The following is a 19,695-nucleotide window of genomic DNA, read 5'->3' on the forward strand; positions in this document are numbered from 1 at the left end:
ATAATTTTGTGAATAAAGTGACCAAGTACTTTCATTAAAAAAACAAATTATTGGAGTTCTCGACCCAGCAAAATTTGGTGTCACCTAACTTACATTGGAGTTCTCGAGCCCAATTAAAATATTGTACCCAGTGAATATCAACAAAGAAACATCTCGAAAAGGATGAGAGTAATTAGCACATAAGCTAAAAAACAAATTATTGAGACAATTATTGCAGCTGAATTTAATAGAATAAAAAACTTTTGGACGTGTATGTATGACAGTATATATGAATTTGAATAAACTTTCCCTATACTTTGTATAACATATATAGTTTTACTCCACTAGCTAGTGTATGTATTATTGTTTCTCTTCCTTTTTCTTGTGTGTTCGTTCAGCTTCTGGTTATTTGAAAACTGTCTTCCAACTTTCTAGTATTTGCATTTACATACTGCAAAATGGAAAAGAGAAATTAAGAAAATTCTAAGACATGTGCATGTGTGTGGGTGTAACAAAAAATGTACAAGTCCATGTTTGTAACACATACTTCAATTCTCAATGCTTTGGTTGTTGCATGAACTCGCACGTATCCAAATTCGGCTATTCTTACCAAACTCCACTTATCCGCCTGTGATAAAAAATAATTTTGTAACCCTAATATAATGTTATACATAAAATTCTAAGTATTATTTTGCGCAAGAGTAGACTTACATCAGAAGGGAACTTGTCCAAGCTAAAGCCAGCCATTCCAATAACTGCATGAACTGGTGCAGTATAATTGGTATTGTCATAAGTGTCAATTCCACCTGCACCTTTGGTAGGCAATGCTTTACATTCCTTCTGATATACTGCACAACTCCTCTCATAATTATGAACATGTCCCCATAATGCTAGATCAACCTGACACATTTTTCAAGTGTCAATCAATACTCAACAAGAAAGAGTTTAACTTGTTCACATCCATAGTGTAATGAAATTTTACACTATAAGATCTATCATTTTTGCTTTTTAACAGTTGCTTTGCCTTATTTTTATTTAGAAATTCAACTTTTATGGATGGTTATAACCTTCTTTTGGCGTAGCTTGATACTGTAAAATTTCTTTAAACTTTCAGTGTGCCTAAGTTTAATTTAATAACGTAAGAAGAATACCTTGTTTGCCAGTAGTAGAGGCTCAACAGCTTTGACAAAATCTTCATCAACACTTTTAAGAAACACCCCATTAACTGAAGAATACATGGGTCGATGCCTATGAACAAATCAACATATAATCAATAGCAACCGTATTAGAGGTAGATTCAAGATTTAAACTTGATGTAATTCAATATTTAAGATTCTAAACACTATATTCAACACCGGCTGAAGGGTAAACCAACTCAACCAATGGCTTTAGGCCCCCATATTTTGGGGGCCCCATTTTTAATTGACAATATTTTATGAATTGATTATCTTAAAGTTAAAAAGTATTAAAAAACTTACAAAAAGGAAAAGAAAATTTTAATTTGTTGCTGATATTGACCCTTGAATTTGAATAATCTGAAGCGTACACAAATATTTTTAGTTTTTTGTTTAGTGGGTAAAAATTGAGATTACTAGTTGATAAAAATCTGAAAAAAATATTGACTTAGCCTTGAATAAAACATAATAGCCACTCTGACATGATAGATTATGCTTATTTTTCAAATTATATAGCGTTAAAGGAAATATTATAAGTAGAAGATAAAACTCTAATCAACATACTTAATAAGATAACAAGACTTGATTTTTTTCAATGCTTATATTCCTTATAGAACAAAATATACTATAACAATTGCATCGGGGAAAGTAATTTTTCCAAATTAAAATTGATAAAATCTTGTATAGGATCAACAATGTTAGCAGTATTATCAGTTGAAAAAAGAATTATTAGAATAACTCGATTATAAGAAAATTACTACTGTAATAATTTGCATCTAAAAAGTTAGAAAAATGTACTTCAAATAAAAATATATAATTTTTTTTTAAAAAAAATTAAGGCCTCTCAGCCACCAACAATGTTGAACTGCACTAGTCTATATATTTGTTGTACCTTTAAAATATTATTTTAAATAATTCTGAACCAAAACTGATCAATATAATAATCGATTCAAATGTTTTACGCTTAATAGGTTAAATTGGGTATAATTTATGGAGATGGAGAAAATACTAGTAGCATAATTACGGCCGGTTACCACATTTTAATATAGTAAAGGTTATAAGCTCTGACAATGTAAAATCGATAAATGCCGCATAATAGGAAGAATATTCACATACCCCATAAAAATTAACCAAGGAGTTCTTGATCGATCAACTGAAGCCATGTCTTTCCTCATCCATTCATACTGTTAGAGATCATTAATTTATATTTTTGGGAAGAAATTAGTTAATTAATTAGAATCTGCAAATAAATAACAAATTAAATATAAAAAAGCTAAACTGGATGGTGAATTATACTTGGTCTGAGTTGTGAGACCAATTATGCTCAGTTGAAATAATTGTGAAGTGAACACTTCCTTGTTCAGTGGAGTACCATGGCTTATCTTTTGCTGCAGTTGGCATCTGAAAATAAGTTTCATAAGGCACTCCACATTCTCCACCTGAATCTGGTGTTCCATACACTGATCCTGTTCCTACATAATCCCTGAATATTTATAAGATAATTATTCTTCATATTTTCCCCCTAAGTTTATTTTATGAAAAATTTCAAGATCTTGATTTGTTTGTGAGTAAAATAGTTGATGTGTCTAGTTCTATCTGTGTACTGAGTAAAAGCGAGATATCTAGTTCTATCTGTGTACCGAGTAAAAGCGAGATATCTTCTCTCAATTCTTGGCTGAGGGAAGCCCCATGACCGACCAAACAGAGGCTAGGGTAAATAGAGGAAGAGAAGATTTATTGAGGTAGCTAGTAAAATATTATACTATTTTAGCTAGAAGTATCTTTCTTGGTATTAAAATCTTCAACCATTTTTCATCTATGGAAAGATTTATTCGATCGGTCTACCCTGACTTATTAGGATATGACATTCTCTTTGTTGCGGAAGCCAAATGTATATAGTGTGAATAAGTCACAACTACTATACCAAAAATTATGACAGCCACCAAATAATAAATAAGACAATAAAGCAACAATAAAGGGAACACCAGAATTTACGAGGTTCGGCTAATTTAGCTTACTCCTCGGACACAACCAATATTTTATTTCACTCCAAAAATACAAGTGAAATAATACTAAAGAGAGAAGATACAAATGCCTTAAACAGATGAGAAGGCAAATGAGAGGTGTGTTTAAATCCTAAACATTAAGCCTTCTTTTATAGGGGAAAAATCCCCCAACCCTTCTCTTCCCACCGATGTGGGACAAATAGTTTTGCCCAAATTCAACAAATCTCCACCTTGGCAAAATTCCACATCTTCAATTTTCTCTCAATAACAAATTTTGATTGTGTCTTCATTCAATCTTCAGTTTTCAACAATGTTGATCAAATCCAAACAATGTTGAAACTTGACCGCAGTCACCACCTTTGTCAGCATATCAGCAGGATTCTCCGTAGTATGAATTTTCTTCACTGTGACTCCACCTTCTTCTATGATTTCTCGTACGAAATGATACCGAACATCAATGTGCTTCGTCCTTGCATGATAAACTTGGTTCTTCGCTAATTGAATAGCACTTTGACTATCACAAAAAATTGTGATACCTTTTTGTTCAACACCAAGCTCCTTTAGCAATCCTTGAAGCCAAACTGCCTCTTTCACAGCCTCTGTAATAGCTATGTACTCTGCCTCTGTTGTAGACAAAGCAACTGTTGACTGCAAAGTAGACTTCCAACTAACTGGTGCCTTTGCAAAAGTAAACACATAACCAGTAGTTGATCTTCGTTTGTCCAGATCACCCGCAAAATCTGAGTCACAATATCCAACTACAGACTGATTGTCTTCCTGCTCAAAAACTAACCCGACATCTACAGTATTATGAATATACCGTAGAATCCACTTCACAGCTTGCCAATGCTCCTTCCCTGGATTGTGCATATATCTGCTAATAACTCCAACAACTTGTGAAATGTCAGGCCTTGTGCAAACCATTGCATACATCAAGCTACCAACAACATTTGCGTATGGTACCTTTGACATATACTCTCGTTCAGCTTCATCCATTGGCGACATAATAGTACTTAGCTTAAAATGGGAAGCAAGTGGAGTACTAACTGGCTTAGTCTTGTCATCTATGCCAAAACGTTGAAGTACTCTCTTCAAATATTCCTTTTGAGATAAACAGAGTTTCTTTGAACGTCTATCTCTAATTATCTCCATGCCAAGAATTTTCTTTGCCTCACCCAAATCCTTCATCTCGAACTCCTTCTTCAGTTGAATCTTCAACTTATCAATTTCTTCCAAATTCTTGGAAGCTATCAACATATCATCAACATATAGGAGAAGATATACAAAGGAACCATCTTTAAGCTTGTGCAAATACACACAATGATCGTATTTGCTTCTCTTGTACCCTTGCCGCAACATAAACTCGTCAAATCGCTTGTACCATTGTCTAGAAGATTGTTTCAATCCGTACAACGATTTTTCAAGTTTGCACACCATATTTTCTTTTCCAACAACTTTGAATCCTTCTGGCTGAGTCATGTAGATTTCCTCCTCCAAGTTTCCATGTAAAAACGCAGTTTTTACATCCATCTGAACTAGTTCCAAATCCAATTGTGCTACCAAAGCCAACATAATTCTAATGGAGGAATGTTTTACAACTGGAGAAAACACTTCATTGTAATCAATTCCCTCCTTTTGAGCATATCCTTTGGCCACCAATCTTGCTTTGTAGCGAACATCTAATTGGTTAAGAAATCCTTCTTTCTTTGCAAATACCCATTTGCACCCAATTGCTTTCTTTCCCTTCGGGAGATTGGCCAATCTCCATGTATGATTCTGATGAAGGGACTGTATTTCATCATTCATGGCAATCCTCCACTTATCTTCTTCTGAACTTTGGACAGCGTCTTTATAAGTAGTAGGAACATCATCAGCTACAATTGAGGTTGCACAAGCAACCGTCTCTATGAGACGAACAGGTTTTGTTATTGTTCTTTTTGGCCTGCTGGTTGCTATTGATTCAAGTTGTTGTTGAGGTTCCTGAGTTGGAATCTCCTCTACTGGCTCTCCTTCCAGAGGGTAATCTTCATTTGTTTCCTCCTCTGCTTCTTGTGTAGGAAAAATAAATTTTCCCTCAAACTCCACCTGCTTAGAAGCACCTTTATTTTGTTTGGTATCTTCTGTTACCTTATTTACCATAGCAGATTCATCAAAGGTAACATCCCTGCTGAATATTACTTTCTTTGTCATAGGACACCATAAGCGATATCCTTTGACTCCAGAAGTAATTCCCATAAAAATAGCCTTCTTTGCCCTTGGATCCAATTTTGACTCTGTCACATGATAATATGCAGTTGAGCCAAACACGTGCAAAGAGTCATAATCTACAGCAGACTTTCCGTACCATTTTTCAAATGGTGTTTTGCCATCAATAGCAGCAGATGGTAGACGATTAATGAGGTGGCATGCATATGTAATTGCCTCAGCCCAAAATTCTTTGCCCAAGCCAGCATTGGACAACATACACCGTACCTTCTCCAGCAAGGTCCGGTTCATACGTTCTGCCACTCCATTCTGTTGTGGTGTATGTCTAACAGTGAAGTGTCGGACGATGCCATCATTTTCACAGACCTTATTGAAATGATCATTTTTGTATTCACCTCCATTGTCTGTGCGAATACACTTGATTCTCCTGCCTGTCTGATTCTCCACCATCGTCTTCCATTTGAGAAAAATTCCCAACACTTCATCTTTGCTCTTCATTGTATACACCCATACTCTTCGGGAAAAATCATCAACAAAGGTTACAAAATAGTGCTTCCCACCCAATGAAGGTGTTTTGGAAGGACCCCAAACATCAGAGTGTACATAATCCAAAATGCCTTTAGTATTATGGATCGCTGTACCAAATTTAACCCTTGTCTGTTTCCCTTTAACACAATGCTCACAAAACTCCAAGTTGCAAGCCTTGACTCCTTTTAACAATCCTTGATCTGATAGAGTTTTCAAGGATTTTCCTCCAGCATGTCCCAAGCGCATGTGCCATAGCTTGGTTGCTTCTGCCTCTTTGTCGTCACTAGATGTCACTGTCGCTGTCCCAATAACTGTACTGCCACAATAGCGGTACATATTATTATTCTTCCGATTAGCCTTCATTACCACTAGTGCACCGGAGCATACTCTCATTACTCCATTTTCTGCAATGATTTTGAACCCTTTTGATTCTAGGGCTCCCACAGAGATGAGATTCTTCTTCAAATCCGGTACATATCGAACATCTGTTAATGTTCTGATCATTCCATCATGGTTCCTTAATCGTATTGAACCAATGCCATATGAGGTAAGAGGGCTGTTATCCGCTGTGTGGATGACTCCATATTCTCCTTCTTGAAATTCCACAAACCAGTCCCTGTTGGGACACATATGATAGCTACAAGCCGAGTCCATCAACCATATGTCTGATGATGTTGATGACTCTGTTGTAACTAATGAGAAGTCTGAATCATCACAATCAGCTACATTTGAATCCATAATGGCCTTTCCATTGTTATGTTTGGCCTTATTCTTCAACTTCGGACAGTCTTTCTTCCAGTGCCCTTTTTCTCGACAAAAGGCACATTCATCTTTGCTGGGTCTGGATCTTGACTTGGATCTTCCCTTCTTTGTCCTCGTTTGATTTTGAGGACGACCCCTCACAAATAGTGCTTCTCCTTCTCCGCCCTTCTGTTTTTCTCGCTTTCTTTGTTCATAGCTGTACAAAGCCGAACAAACTTCTCTGAGAGAAACTTCGTCATTTCCATGGAGTAGAGTAGTTTCAAGGTGCTCGTACTCATCAGGAAGTGACGCCAACAACATCAAGGCCAAGTCACCATCATCATAAGTTGTATCCATATTTTGCAAATCTGTGACCAACTTATTGAAACTGGTGATATGTTCATTCATCGTGGTACCAGGAACATAGGTGAAGTGAAACAGTCTCTTCTTCATGTACAATTTATTTTGACTGTTTTTCTTCAAAAATTTATCCTCCAGTGCTTTCCATAATCTACTTGCAGAAGTTTCCTTTGTGTATGGATATTTCTGCTCTCTAGCAAGGTAGGATCGAATGGTACCGCAAGCAACACGATTGATAATTCTCCAATCTTCTTCTCCAATAGCATCTGGTCTCTTTTCTTCAATAGCAAGATCTAGCCCTTGTTGAAAAAGGACATCTAGAACCGCCTTGCCACATCCCAAAATGCCCGGACCCGTCAAAAATTTCTACCGCAAATTTCGCATTTGACACAATTCTTGTCATAAGCGAAGATGCCAATGATGACGTATTGTTGACACTTGATGTAGATTCTTCTTGTTTATTATCTCCCATATTTGACACAAATATTATTTAATAGCTGACGACACAAATCAAGATTATTTCCTTTCTGATGTAGAAGATCAGACTAAGCTGCAACTACAGAGCATACTCAGACAGAACCTTGACACAGTTACCAAGATAAATCTTTTCTGATGTGGAAGATCAGACTATGCTGCAACCACAGAGCATACTTAGACAGTACCTTGGCTCTGATACCAATTGTTGCGGAAGCCAAATGTATATAGTGTGAATAAGTCACAACTACTATACCAAAAATTATGACAGCCACCAAATAATAAATAAGACAATAAAGCAACAATAAAGGGAACACCAGAATTTACGAGGTTCGGCTAATTTTGCCTACTCCTCGGACACAACCAATATTTTATTTCACTCCAAAAATACAAGTGAAATAATACTAAAGAGAGAAGATACAAATGCCTTAAACAGATGAGAAGGCAAATGAGAGGTGTGTTTAAATCCTAAACATTAAGCCTTCTTTTATAGGGGGAAAATCCCCCCAACTTTTGTTTTCCCACCGATGTGGGACAAATAGTTTTGCCCAAATTCAACACTCTTATCCCGGATGACTATCATATTTGTGGCAAAAGACGCATCGTTCACTAGATAAGATTGTAGGATAAATAGCTATTGCTGAAAAGTTACAGAAGTTTGGAAGTGTTTGGTACGATGGAAGTTATTTTTCGAAAATGATTTATTTTGCATGTGGTGAAAGAGAGAAAATTATTTTCTGATAAAAACATACTATTAAAGATTGATGATAATAATATTAACAAACTGGAAAGTGTCTTAATGAAGATTGATAATATTAATGACGAAGTGTTGCCATTTACAGCAATGATATGAAGAGTTAAAGATACTGGTGAAGGAAAATAAAAGTGAGGGACGTTATCTTCTCTGAAAAATATTTAATTTGGTGACAATGAAACGACTTACTTTCTGAAAAGCATCTCTGTTGGAAATTTGGTATATATGCTACTGCTCAATTAATAGTAGATGTTAAACAGCAGATGCAGCTAATTAATTAAGCTTAAACAAAGAATACCTTTCATGGTTGCCAATAGCAGTCATGTAAGAAACATGAGAAGCAACAGGAGTAATTAGTTGAAGGAAATAATCCCACTCTACGAGAAATCCTGTGGCATAACTTATGTCGCCTATGTGGAATATGGAATCCACATTATTCCCAGATGATATTTCATCTGCCATAGCCTTCGTCACCGCCAACGATCCTGGCTACATTAAATAAAGTAATTGAACTATGTATTAAAGTTCGGTTTTGTACCATAATAACAAAAAGGAGTTTGTGACTTTACTGTTGTTATAATAAGTAAGATTCAGCCACCATACGTGACATATGACTAATTTTATTACCTGAATATAATGCTCGGCAGAAGGATCCCTAGGAGCCTTGCCCATATCTCCATATGCCAGAAATCGAACCTCATCTGATCCTCCAGCAGGTGGTGTTTTCAAGTTTATTTTCCCACTCCAACCAGCTGAATCACTGCATTGGTTTAGCACAGAAAAGAAAAGATGATGATACATGTATATATATATATATATATATATATTGGAAAATGACAAAAAAGATATCCGTGTGTGTTTGGTATGATCGAAATTAGAAAAAAACACTTACTGAAATTGATAACGATATAGCAAACTGGATAGTGTTTTGATGAAATTTTGAGTATTGAAGATTGATTACAATGTCTAAATGTTGGTGTTAAGAGTTGAAATATTTTTGAACTCAAAGTAAGAAAGTCATCTTCCTTTTGGTGGAAAATATATTTTCACAACCAAACAATAAAATGATTGATTTTCTGAATAACATTCACCGAAATGATTTGTGTAATACCAAACACCCAACATCTTGAAATGAGTAATGGTACCTTCCATATGTGTAGGAGTATGTTGTGGAAGGATTAAGTCCTGTCATTACTGCGGAATGAATGAAGCCTGGGTCATGCCAACCAAAGTCCTTGGCTGGACTTTTGGGAAAAGCACCTTCGGATTTACCAAAAAAGAAAAATAATATTCAATTTTAAACTCCTACAACAAAATTAAGCAAAAAAGGGCCATGCAAAATTACAGAATTTAAATTTCATTTGATAACATGAATTAAGTGCTACTGAAAAATAAAAAAGTTTTTTTTTTTATTTTTGGTCCATCAGCCAATTTTTTTTACAAGCGCTAGCCAAAATATACAAACATATACATTAATTACGTATAAAATGTGTATATTAATACCAGAGGCGGACTTAGAATTTTTACGCGACGAGGACATATTATTCTGCTCAATCAGTGACCCCTAAAGGCTTTTAGTGTTCAGGGTGCCAACTGCTTTAAATTAACCATTTTCAAAGTATATACGTGTATATATACAAGATTTCATCAGAAGTTTACGGGGTCCGGTGACCCCTCACTCATACACATGGGTTCGCCTCTGATTAATACAAGTACATTTAAGTGTGTGTGTGTGTACAAACAGTTTCTTTACCTCTCCAGGTAGGATAAGGTCTGCGTACACACTACCCTCCTCAGACTCCACGTGGGATTATACTGGGTATGTTGTTGTTGTATATATATACACATGTATATTTATACTTAATATACAAAATATATTCATTGCCGTCTATTATTTTGGAGCCGGCTCAAAAAGGTAATCATCCCAATATAAAACCATAAGACATAATTAGCTTATTAGGTCATTTAAGCCTTAACCATATTAGCTTACTTGTTGATGGCCTTGTAGAATTAGTAAGATAAGTTGTACGGAGCAATGAAATTGTAGTTGTAAATTCCTGATCACAAGTTTTAGTTGTATATATAATCTTGAGTTTCACTAAAATGGCTACAAAATCATTATTCAGCTACTAATTACAAGTGAAAAGTCATGTCGGATTAAAAAGGAAACAAATCAATAGGGATTGGAAGAACAAACTTACTGCACATGTCTTTTTGGGTAAACGTTGAAACTTTTGATGGTACAGATTTTCCATTTCCATACTGCAGCTGTTGAGGTGCTCTATCCCCACTAACCCATGTTACTCTCATCTAATATTGATGAATCATAGGGAAAAAAACAAATGGTCAAACTAACATTACTTCTGGTCAAAGGTGGAACATTTGACTATGAAGTATGAAGTATGGTATTATAATAATAATGATAACAAAAAACCCAGTGTAATCCCACAAGTGAGATATGGAAAGAGTAGTGTGTATGCAGACCTTACCCCTACCTTATGAGGATAGAGATGTTGTTTTCGGTAAACCCTCAGTTCAAGAAACAATGAACGAAATCAACAAACAATAGCAACAACAAGGTAATAGGGTTATGCAAGCGACCAACGCACTAATAACAAAGCAGGAATAAGCAAATACAACACTAGGATAAACTCGCGACTATATGTCAACCTTCAACCCTAATATTCGTCCTCCACGCCTTCCTATCAAGGGTCATGTCCTCGGTAAGCTGAAGCAGTGACATGTCCTGCCTAATCACCTCACCCCGGTACTTCTTAAGCCTACCTCTACCCTTCCTCGGACCCGCCATGGTCAACCTCGCACACCTCCTAATCGGGGCGACTATGTCTCACCTCCTCACATGCTCGAAGCATCTCAGTTTCGATTCTCGCAATTTATCCTTCACAGGAGCCACTCCCACCATGTCCCCAAAACAGAGCTCATTCTAGTTGCAATTTCTTGCCCTTCCATACAAATAAAACAAGAAACAGAACTACTTTTGTTGGTAAAATATATCCAAAGTTGGTTTAATAGAAAAGTAATAATGTAACTGAATAAACTTAAAATTTGTGATGATTGGAAGATAAAATTGCTACTTACGTTTTTTTGAAAATATTAAGATATTCTAACGCTATGGAGAAAAATTAAAACAAATGAATATGGGTTTTTCCTAAATGGAGTTCAGATACTTCATTTTCCTAGTCCAACCAACCTAACCATAAATTATTAAAACTGAACTATATATTCTGACTGATAATCTAGTTAATCTATATATGGTTGATCCAATGAAGATCATCAAGTATTAGATGAGATCCCTTCAGCTTTCGTCAGAGATTTCGAATTCTCTGATAAGGAATTATGCTTTCCCCTACAAATATGTAGCGTGAATCTGAATTAGTTACTTACAGATGTTCCAGTGGAGTCGATGGTTGAGAGATGAGCATGCAAAGGCTGTTTGGGGTTAGTGAAACTCAATTTGTTTGATGTTTTGAGGATACAAGGAGTGGCAAATCCACCAGCAAAGAGGACAAACTCAATATCAGTCCTAAAATTAACAACGTGAAATGAGAGTGAGGCGCTACAACTTCTCTCAACACAAGAGCCCTTCACATATTTCTTGCACTCTTTCTTCTTGCACCTTAGATAACCTGGATCTTTACTTAAATATTGTGCCTGTCATCATAATAAACAAACCATCTTATAAAAACAAATTAAAGAATAACATGAAAATAAATAAGTCAAGGGTATTTAACATCTAACATATATACATAAAAAAAAAAATTAACTTTATATACTTAGTGTAATTTCCTGACAAAAGAAATTCGGATGAACCTCCTTCTGCCCCTAACTCCGCCGCTAGTCACGACTCCAAATTAAGTCGTGACATGAGTGGAGTGAGATTTCAGGGTATTGTAGTTCTCTTTTGATCATTGACTTCTAAGTCAATGTTATTAAAATTTCTTGTTTAACATTACACAATGAATCAAATGGAAATTATAGACTCTAATCAAATAATTTAGAGTCGGTAAGTGTATTTTCTTGTGCATAGATAGCATCATTAAGTGATCCTGCTGAAAACATACAAAATTTAAGTTAAATTTTCTGAAGATTAAACCATACGTTCATACTGTAATAAGTTAGAGAATTTTACTAATTTATAGAACAGAAATTGGCACAATTAAGAGCCATTTACTAACAGCTTGTGTGGATGGTTGTTACCCATTGTATCTTATTGTATTGTTATCTCAAAATAATATTTGTTTTGATTGTTTATTTAAAATTGATTGTATCTTATTGTTAAATCCATTGTTCCGGAACAATCAAAAGCCTCATCTTATGAAATAACCGATTTGGTGTGGTGGTATCGTTTTCAATTTTTTTTTCAATTATACCCTTACTTATTACTCCATAATTCTATTTTATCATTCATTTTTTATTATTTTAACTCCAAATCTCCAACCTATTGACATGCTTTGTCTTCTTCTATCTTTTCTAGAGTTGGTTTGCCCCGTTCTTTTTATCCAAATATTCTTTGTCTCTTTCCATGGTTTTTTTTTTTTTGTTGCTAATATTTGTTAACCTGGTTTTTGCTCTTGTTTCCGAGCTACGTAATGATAAAATTAGCAGAAAGAGGTTTTCTTAAATTATTTTTATGTGTAATTCTTGATAAATTTTAATTAAAACAATTGGGGATATTTTAGTGAACTTATCAGTTACAGTATAGTACAATACAGTCAAACCAAATAAAAAAATATTATTTAACAACAACAAACGATACAATCTATTCAAACGTTATATTTGAAAACGATATAGTACAATACATTATAAAACGATAGGTAATAATGATCCAAACATAGTGTAAAATAAAATTTAAGAGGAATATTTTGGATCACATGGGATAAATAACTCAAGGAGTCGTGCACGACACATACCTGAAGTAAATCTTAGTTTCGCCTTGTGTACGTAACTTTTTATTTTCCTTAAGAAATTATTCTTTTTATGTTTGAAACCGATAGAATTTTAAATTTTTCATTTTATTCATAAAAAAATATTATTATAATATTCATAAAAATATCATGGCATATTTAAAAATTCTAAAAGTACTTTTATATATATATATATATATAATCTATACTTTTTTGCTTTTTAAATATTGTGTGCCGACAAACACTGCATATAAAATAAAATATTGTCAATGACATATTCTCGAATGGATGATGTCATTCACGTAATGTTGCATGAATCACAATGTAAAATATTCATTCCGAACAAATTATTATTAATTTAGTAAGGGGAGGATATATTTCTGATGATACCAATGAGTATAAAACAAGATGGTGGCAAAGAAATTGGGACGCGTAATAAATGTTGAAAGAAACAGTTAGCTAGAAGCATAAATATTCATGGAAAATGAAAAGTGGGTCTCCCTTTTGATATGAATGAAGTGAATTTTTCACGGAATTTTCATACAAATTCCCTGTTTACTTTTCCTAATTAATATATATAAATTATACATTGTTATGTTCATATTATACATAAATTATTCATATATTATATACACGCCGACTATTTTTAGTTGAAAAAATTAAATGGACAGATGCTTGGGTTAATACTTGATATATTAAAAGTTAGTTATGGAGGCGGTAATGTATGACTTATTTATTTCAATATCAAAGTGGTACGCTTATGGCGGAGAAATGGGCGTGACCACTTCCCACACTTTATTAAATGCTGGTAGGCATATTCCCACTACTTTACCACACATCATTCCCACATTGTTTGTTTCATCTCTCATCCTTTTTTCCAGTATTAATATCCTTTCCATAATGACTGATTTTAAAAGATTGTAATATACATGTGCAATAATATTTGCATTATATTTTACTTACTGTTTCAATTACATGAAAATTACTTTGCCAATATAATATGGATGTGTGAAATTTTTGTATCTTCTCTTCGATTTTTAACTTAGCTACTCCATGGTATCTTGTTATTCAAACAAGATATATATATATATATATATATAACTTCAAAATTGTTTTAATCGCTTGGAAACTTTCTTTGTTATGATATATCTAAAGTACTAAGTAACGTATATATGTAAAATATACATGTAAACACAGACACACACACATACAAAATAAAATAAAAATGGCAGTTCGGTGTACAAGTCGCACCCAAAGGATGTAACGTAGACAGCTTACCTTAATGCAAGTATTAATGGATGCTTTCACGGCTCGAACTTGTGACCTACAGTCACATCTCTCTATAACAACATTCATATATAACAACCATTCACTATAAAAGCCATATTTTTTTTGAACAGATTTTTATATTATGTTATAATATTATTAATATATATCCTCTATAATAGCACTTCATTATAGCCGCAAAAAAATATCGGTACAAACAAGGTTATTATGAAGAGGTTTAACGGTATATATATAGGTCACACGGAGACAACTTTACGTTGCTCGTATACATAATAATTTGAAAATTTATTATAGCAAACATGAAACATACCTTGACAGGATAATGGCAAAGGAGTGGAAGTTGAGAGAGATCACCAGTCTGTTGATATTGTATGGCGTTAAAAGGGCAACTCGATACGCTGAAAACATGAGTATAACAACCGAATATTGTGAAAAAATACCTTAACTATATACTATAAAAGAGAACACAATAAAAGTAACAAATAAAGAACATATATTTTTATATCGATCACTTCGATCTTCCATTGTTCACATGTTCCCTATGTTCTATTTTCCTTTTCATTGCAAATAATTTGTAGCATATTTTCTCTTCGTCTAAAGTATTGGACCACTTGGTTGATTTTTATGTCTTTCTCTATCACGCATTCATATTTTGAATTTTAATCTGCTGGTAAAGGTTTGCTAATGACCCACCGGCAATAATAAAGGAAAAAATGTTATGAACCTCAATATTCATGTATAATTTAAAGGTACTTTTGAAACCATGATAAAAGGTAATCATATTTCTTCTAGTTCGGGAAAAAGAGAGATTGTTTCAAAAAAAAAAAAAAAATTCATACTACAGAAAAACAAAACACGCTATTAAATATATATAGCGTCTAAAATAATTTTCTTAAAAAATGAAAATATAGTCTCTTTTTCGTTATTTTAAGTTTTCTATGCAGTGATAATGTAAAAAAAAAAATACTATATAATCTATTTATTAGGTAATTATACGTAAATTTTTATGATAAACACTAATTGGTAATTAATGAGTAATATGCTAATCGCATTTTAAACAAAAATAATAACGTATAAAAATATTTATACTGTCAATATATATCACCTAATTTCTTTTAATTAACTTACTCAGAATATGAAGGAGAGATCATGCCAACCCAATCGCCTTTAGAAGGAAGCAAAACACCAGAAACATGAACTGTAACAAAGCCTTCATCAGAAAGGCTTGAATTTGAGGCTGTAGTTATACTGAGATACGGGTTCGGATCCGGGCATTTGGCTAAAACTCTTCGGTTCAGTATCCGAAATTCGGATATTGCTGTATGATTAATAAACTCAGCTGTTGAATTCACTACTATGTTTGACAAATAATAAGTAGAAGACGAAGATGAAGAAGCAGAGGTTAACAACACAAACAAGGTAAAGAGAATTGTTTTATATAAAGAATAGAAGGAAGCCATAGGAGATAATATTGAGGGGTGGCTAATTAAAAGAATGGGTATTTATAGGTGGGGTGATGATGGTCAAGTCTCTTTTTTTAAATTCTCCTTTTTATTTTTAAGTTTAACTTATGTTGACATAAATAAACACATAACTTTTCATATTAAAAAAAAAAAAAAAATAGCCCGGTGCACAAAATTTTCCGTATTCACAGTATGTCCAGGAAGGGTCGCACCATAAGAGGTGTGATGTAGACAGCCTACCTTAATATAAGTATTAGTTGTTGCTTCCACTGCTCGGACCCGTAAACTATAGGTCACACGGAAATAACTTTAACGTTATCCCAAGGCTCCCGTTCCAACTTTTCGTATCAAGTATGATATAATCACATGAAAGATAGAATGGCACAACTTGTTATATCAAATTTAAATTGCACGGATATTATAAAAAAAAAATTATTATTATTATTATATATAACTTATACCTTTTTTTCTTGGTCAATTTGTCAAATTAGAATATAGAGAGGTCTATATATATATGTGTGTGTGTGTGTGAAAGCTAGAATTAAAACTTGAATATTCCTTTAGGTTTTAGTGCAAATGACCTAAATTAGCTTTGACGGATGAATTTACAAATATGTATGATGATATTTACCTAAGTTTTGGAGTTTAAGGGCGTGTTTGGTATAACGGAATATGTTTTCTTGGAAAACAAGTAGTAATCTTTTTTATTTTCTGGTGTTTGGTACGCAAATTAAGGAAAATGACTTTTCAAGAGTATCCATAAATAATTTGGATATAATAAACATGAAGCCATAAACTTTCAAACCAACAACCTTCCGAACCCACAAATTTCATAAACTTTCGAACCGCTAAACTTTCAAAACAGCAGAATTTCGAACCCGTAAACTTCCAAACACATAAACCTCCGAACTCATAATTTTGGAACTTGTAAAATTTTGAACCTCTAAATCGATAAATAAAAAAATTAAAACTGAAAAATATATTTAAATTTTGGGGGAGGGGATGGGTGGTGCAGAAAAACGAAAAAACGGAAATTTGAAATTGCAAAAAAAAAAATTGCGGGGGGGGCGGGGTTGGGATGGAGGGGTAGTAGGGTGAGTGGTAACGGAAAAACTGAAATTTGAAGAAAAAAAAAAACTTTTTGGAGAGAGGGGGGTGGGGTGGGTTGGTGAGGGTGGGGAAGGTTGAGAAGGAGTTTTGGAAAATATTTTCTCTTCTCTTGAAAGAAAAACGTTTTCTTTCAATGAGTTCATAAGGAAAATGTTTTCCAAAACATTTAAGCCAACCAAACATGGAAAAATTGGAAAACATTTTCGTACCAAACACACCCTAAATTAGTGCTAACAAAATAGCAGTAGGCATATTAAGGAAAAATAGATAATCGTATAGTAATATATTTCATCCGTGTCAAGTTCGATATTCTTTAATTTATCTGTTTCGACAAAATTAAAATTTATCTCATTTTGAAACAAATCAGTCGGATTTTCTCCTATTTGATTGTTTAAGTAAATATTTGATAGGCACTGAACCTAATAGAAACTAAATCTATATGGAGAAAAAATATTTTATGACAAGTGAAAAGGGAAACAATTAAATTAAGTGATCAATCTAACAGGAATCCCTAAGAAACAAAAATTGTAAAATCTCGTCTGAGATGAGAAAAGGGATAACGTACATGTTAATTATATTTATGAAACAAGTTTCGCGTGTACGTAGTATTTTGCTTTTAGTTTTCTAATAAATTAATTAAGAGGTCTTTCAAGTACTTTATATATGTTCTACATATTGATCGTACAATAAGAGTTAGTTATCAAGTGTAATAAAATCAACTTAAACAAGATAAAAAGTTCAAATAAAATGACTAGAGAAGGTAAAATTAAGAGAAACTCAATTATGGAATACATAAGCTGTGAAGATCTAAAATCAAGTAAAAATAGTGAAAATTGTATTTATTTAGATGCAAAATAATTAAATAAATAAATATAAAGTGGAAAGAGTTATGCAGGTAGTCAATCAAGGGGAGTTAGTTTAGGTCTACCTTGAATACTCCGATTTTATTGCAATATTATCTCAACCAACTTCTAAGATGAACAAACCAATTGAAATGAAGATATTCGACTTAATTTTATAAGTTTAATCAATAAAATAGCAGTAGGCATTTATGTTAATATTGAGATAATTAAAAGAAAACTACAGATACTTATTTGGAAATCAGATTTTCCCAACAGAAATGCTAGAAATCCTGGTGGGTTATATAGTTTATTCTTTTGAATTCACCTCTCCTATTTTAAGGCACTGATACGATTTCTTTTGCTGCCTAGATTACACCCCTGGGGTGCGGTCCTTCCTTAAACCCTACGTGAACGCGAAATATTTTGTGCATCAGATTGCCCTCTATCTTTTATTACGATTTCTTTTCCATCTCATTATGTTTCTGAGTACTATTTCAACTCTTGGAATTATATTAAAGGAAAAAATTATTTGAATTATCTATATTATATTAAAAAGTGAGTAGTATGCATTGTGGTTAAGTCAAATGACAAACTAAAATGAAGCAACTTGACAATTTTAGGACAACATTAATAATTAAAAATTATAAATGGAAACATAATTAATGAAAGTAGTTTAATAAATCTTATACATAATCCAAATAGATCTTAGACAAATTCAATATTTATATCTATATTTATATTTATATGTATATTTGTGTGTGTGTGTGTGTATGTATATATATATATTGTCACACCTCCTTTTTCCGCACCCGCGAGGGTGCAAGGGAGTTTTTCCAATTAAAGGACAATCGAAACGGGATTGGTTTATTTATTTCAGAGTCGCCACTTGGGAGATTTAGGGTGTCCCAAGTCACCAATTTTAATCCCGAATCGAGGAAAAGAATGACTCCATGTTACAGTCTGCGTACCAGAAATCCGGATAAGGAATTCTGTTAACCCGGGGAAGGTGTTAGGCATTCCCGAGTTCCGTGGTTCTAGCACGGTCGTTCAATTGTCATATTTAACTTATTTATCTGATTTTAATACAATTATGAACCGATGTGCCAATCTTAACTTTTTACCACTTTATTATTAATATTATTTTTTTTAAAAAAGAAAATAAAATAAAATTGTGAACATCGTTTAAAACATGTCTTTGGATTACGTCACATGAAATGCACCCGCAATCCGGAACACATTTTTATTCAATGTTTTAGGATTTAGATTTGGGTCGCATGAAATGCGCATCCGAGTTTAAGAAGGTAAAATTAATCAAATCGCGCCTAAAGAGTCTAGCGCGTCATTATCTTTGGGGAAGGAAGTGAAATTCACTAAACAATCCATCCCAAATTCTAAGTAATTTTTTTTAAAATAATTAAATAAATAAATGAGATTGGAGAATCCTGTAAATTTTTGTATTATTTACATCTATTTATTTTTAGCGAAATCCTTCCTTATTTTAAGAATATCCTTTAATGACTACCTTTTTATTATTACTAAGTTTGTCTACAAATATAAAATCAATATCTACATTCTTGAAAATAACATATTAAATAGAAGAGAAAAACAAATATTAACAGAAAGTAATAAAAATTATAATCATAAGTACAACATGGAATAAAATAAAATAAAAAAAAACTAATTATCCCATAGTTGGATTAAAATTCAAATTGTTAGTAAGACTTAAGCTTATTGAAACTAATTATTTACAAATACTGAAAATTGAAAGAAAAAATAAACTTGATTACTAAACCATATTTCTAAAAAATTTAAACAATTTAACCTTAATTAACTTTGTTTTAATTCA

At 33.2% G+C, this 19,695-nt stretch overlaps 1 protein-coding gene across 1 annotated transcript; it reads right to left on the reverse strand.

Annotated features, from left to right (window-relative positions):
* Positions 1–211: 211 nt before the first annotated feature.
* Positions 212–15,909, reverse strand: LOC104217286 (probable inactive purple acid phosphatase 27). The gene is made up of 13 exons (XM_009767488.2): positions 15,563–15,909; positions 14,745–14,832; positions 11,628–11,894; positions 10,424–10,532; positions 9,368–9,482; positions 8,850–8,982; positions 8,521–8,711; positions 2,451–2,637; positions 2,271–2,338; positions 1,131–1,227; positions 691–879; positions 527–607; positions 212–430 (listed from the first exon to the last, which is right to left on the reverse strand). The coding sequence occupies exons 1-13, from the start codon at positions 15,892–15,894 to the stop codon at positions 374–376; spliced, it is 1,914 nt and encodes a 637-aa protein (XP_009765790.1). The 5' UTR covers positions 15,895–15,909; the 3' UTR covers positions 212–373.
* Positions 15,910–19,695: the final 3,786 nt, after the last annotated feature.

The sequence above is a fragment of the Nicotiana sylvestris genome, chromosome 9 (genome assembly GCF_000393655.2).
Source record: "Nicotiana sylvestris chromosome 9, ASM39365v2, whole genome shotgun sequence".
In the NCBI taxonomy this organism is placed as follows: Eukaryota; Viridiplantae; Streptophyta; class Magnoliopsida; order Solanales; family Solanaceae; genus Nicotiana; species Nicotiana sylvestris.